This window comes from Corvus brachyrhynchos, unplaced genomic scaffold (genome assembly GCF_000691975.1).
Source record: "Corvus brachyrhynchos isolate BGI_N302 unplaced genomic scaffold, ASM69197v1 scaffold692, whole genome shotgun sequence".
Lineage (NCBI taxonomy): Eukaryota > Metazoa > Chordata > Aves > Passeriformes > Corvidae > Corvus > Corvus brachyrhynchos.
Genome location: NW_008236762.1, coordinates 182176 through 184768, shown reverse-complemented (window position 1 = coordinate 184768; position 2593 = coordinate 182176). Strand labels below are relative to the sequence as shown.

Below are 2593 nucleotides of genomic sequence, written 5' to 3'. Positions count from 1 at the left end.
CCGGCAGAATTCCAGCCCTGCATCCAGCTCAGCTCTCCAGGCTCCTCCAGAGCTGCTCTTCCAGCCTTTCCTGGGAAATCCCTGTGGATTCCCAGACCGGGAAGGGGATCCCGGGGAGCTGAGGGAGCGCTGAGCCCCCCTGCTGTGGATCCAGCTCTCCCAGGCTCCACATTCCCGGGAATTCCACTCCTGAACCAGCTCCCCTTGGCACCATGATCCCTCCCATCCTTCTCTTTCTCTTCCCAGAAATCCCACTCTCCATTCCTGGGAATGCCGCTCTGCATTCCCTCCCATCCCTCTCCAAGTGCTCCCATCCCTCACCTTCCATTCCCGGGATCCCAATCCCCATTCCTGGGAATGCCACTCCCCAGCCAGCACCTCAACCCCTCCCATCCCTCTCCCATTCCACTCCATGGCCACATTCCCACCGGGATTCCCCCTGGCTCACACTGATCTCCTCAGAGAGATCCTCTGGATCCCTCCCATCCCTCTCCTGCCATTCCTGGGAATCCCACTTGGCTCCACGATTCCTCCCATCCCTCTCCGGATCCCTCCCATCCGTCTCCTTTCGTTTCCTGCCCCCCATTCCCGGTGGGACTTCCTGCTGCTCACACTGATCTCCGCAGGGGTGATTCCCCAGCTCTCTCCCCTATTCCCATCCCATTCCCATCCCATTCCTGGTGGGAATTCCCACTGCTCACGCTGATCTCCGCAGGGGTGATTCCCCAGCTCTCTCCCCCGTTCCCATCCCATTCCCATCCCATTCCCGGTGGGAATTCCCGCTGCTCACGCTGATCTCCGCAGGGGTGATTCTCCGGCTCGTCGGTCGCTGTTTCACCGTGGCCGCTCTGGAATCGGCCTCCACCAGCTCCGCCCTCAGCGCCGGCTCGGCGGCCGCCAGGATCTCATCCAGCTTCTCTGGAATCCAAGGAAAACCGGCGCAGGGGTCAGCCCGGCCCGCCAGGATCGCTCCCCTCTGGAGAAGGGAGGGATAATCCCCACAGGGATGCGAGGCCGCTCCCCCCCAGTGGTTTTCCATGGATTTGGGGGGGCTGATCCCACTCAGCCGGGGAATTCCATGGCCGCTGTCCCACCCCTGGATGCACCACATTCCAAGGAATTCTCTGACACTGACCAGTGAATTTATCCCAGACTTTGGATATTCGGGATGAGCCGAGTCCCTCCAAGATCCAGGGAATCCCAGGACATGGAGATGTCCATGGGATCCACGAGGCTCCGACACATCCAGCATTTATTTGGGATAAACTGGGATATTCCCAGCCTGAGTGGACTCGGATCCCTGAATGATCCCAACTTTCCGTGGCTGGGGCAGGATCCGGTGCCCACGGACATTGGGAATATCGGCAGAGCCACCACGGCCATGTCCGAGCTCAGGGAATGGGAATGGGACTGGAATTCCCTGCTCCAGGATCCATCCCGGCACATTTATCCCTCGGGAACACCGAGCCATGCCCAGGATGTGTCCCAACGGATCCATTCCGGGTGGGAATTCCAGCTGGAATCCTGAACCTCAGGATATGGGAAAGGGCAGGAGGTGGAGATGGCCTCATTCCCATGGATCCCTCCTATGGAATTCCCACCTGGAATGGGCAGCTTGGGGCTGTTGGCTCCGTGTCACCTCCACCTGATGGTGCTTCCCAAATCCAGGTGGATCCATATCCCAAATTCCTGTCCTGGCAATGGCCCCGGGACAGGGACCGGGAAGCTCCACCTGTCTCCAGGTGGGAATTGCAGCCCTGGGATTCTCCCAGGGATCTCAGCACGGACACTGGAGCCAGGCTGGTCCTTGGACCTTCCATGGAATTGTGGGACATGGAATCGTGGAATGGTTTGGGTGGGAAGGGACCTTAAATCTCATCCAATCCCACCCCATTCCATGGGCAGGGACACCTTTCACGATCCCAGATTTCTTCAACCTGGCCTTGGGCACTGCCAGGGATCCAGGGGCGGCCACAGCTGCTCTGGGAATTCCAGCCCAGGCAGGAATTCCTTCCCAATGTCCCTGTGTGTCCCCCTCTGGATCTGCCCAATCCAGGGAAGGCTTGGGAAGGTCCCTCAGGGTCTTCCCACGGTAATTCCCACTCGGATTCTTCCCTGTTCTATCCCCACTGGATCCCACCTTCCGTGCTGGAAGAGCTGATCCCACATTCCCAGCTCCTTGGGGAACAGGGAACGGGAACCACCAGGACAGAAAATCCGGGATCCTATGGCTGGCAAAAATCATGGAATGGTTTGGGTGGGAAGGGACCTTAAACCCCATCCAGATCCAACCCTTCCACCAAAAACTTCCCGGTGTTTCCGTGTCCCTCATGCGACATTCCAGGCACATCCTGAGGGTGGGAACAGCAGGATAACCCACATGGATCCACCAGGAACAGTGGGATAAACTTCCTGGATTTTCCAGGAAAGGCTTTGGCCATTTGGGATAAAGCCGGGCACCGTCATTCCCGAGGATCCCACACGGGACATTCCCATGGGGAAAATCTGGAGCCGGGACCTGGGAATGGCAGGGCTGGGAATTTTGGGAAAAAGGCGCATCCTGCCCGTGCAGAATCCCACAGGGCCATCCCAA

The 2593-nt window shown here is 58.8% G+C and overlaps 1 protein-coding gene across 1 annotated transcript in view; it reads right to left on the bottom strand.

The window, feature by feature from the left end:
• Positions 1-2593, bottom strand: part of LOC103625269 (SH3 and multiple ankyrin repeat domains protein 3) — a gene marked incomplete at both ends in the record, with an annotated part of 100186 nt that overhangs the window by 28632 nt on the left and 68961 nt on the right. The window contains one exon of the mRNA XM_017727124.1: positions 791-918. Within this exon, the coding sequence (XP_017582613.1) occupies positions 791-918 (128 nt within the window). The remainder of the gene's footprint in view (positions 1-790; positions 919-2593) is intronic.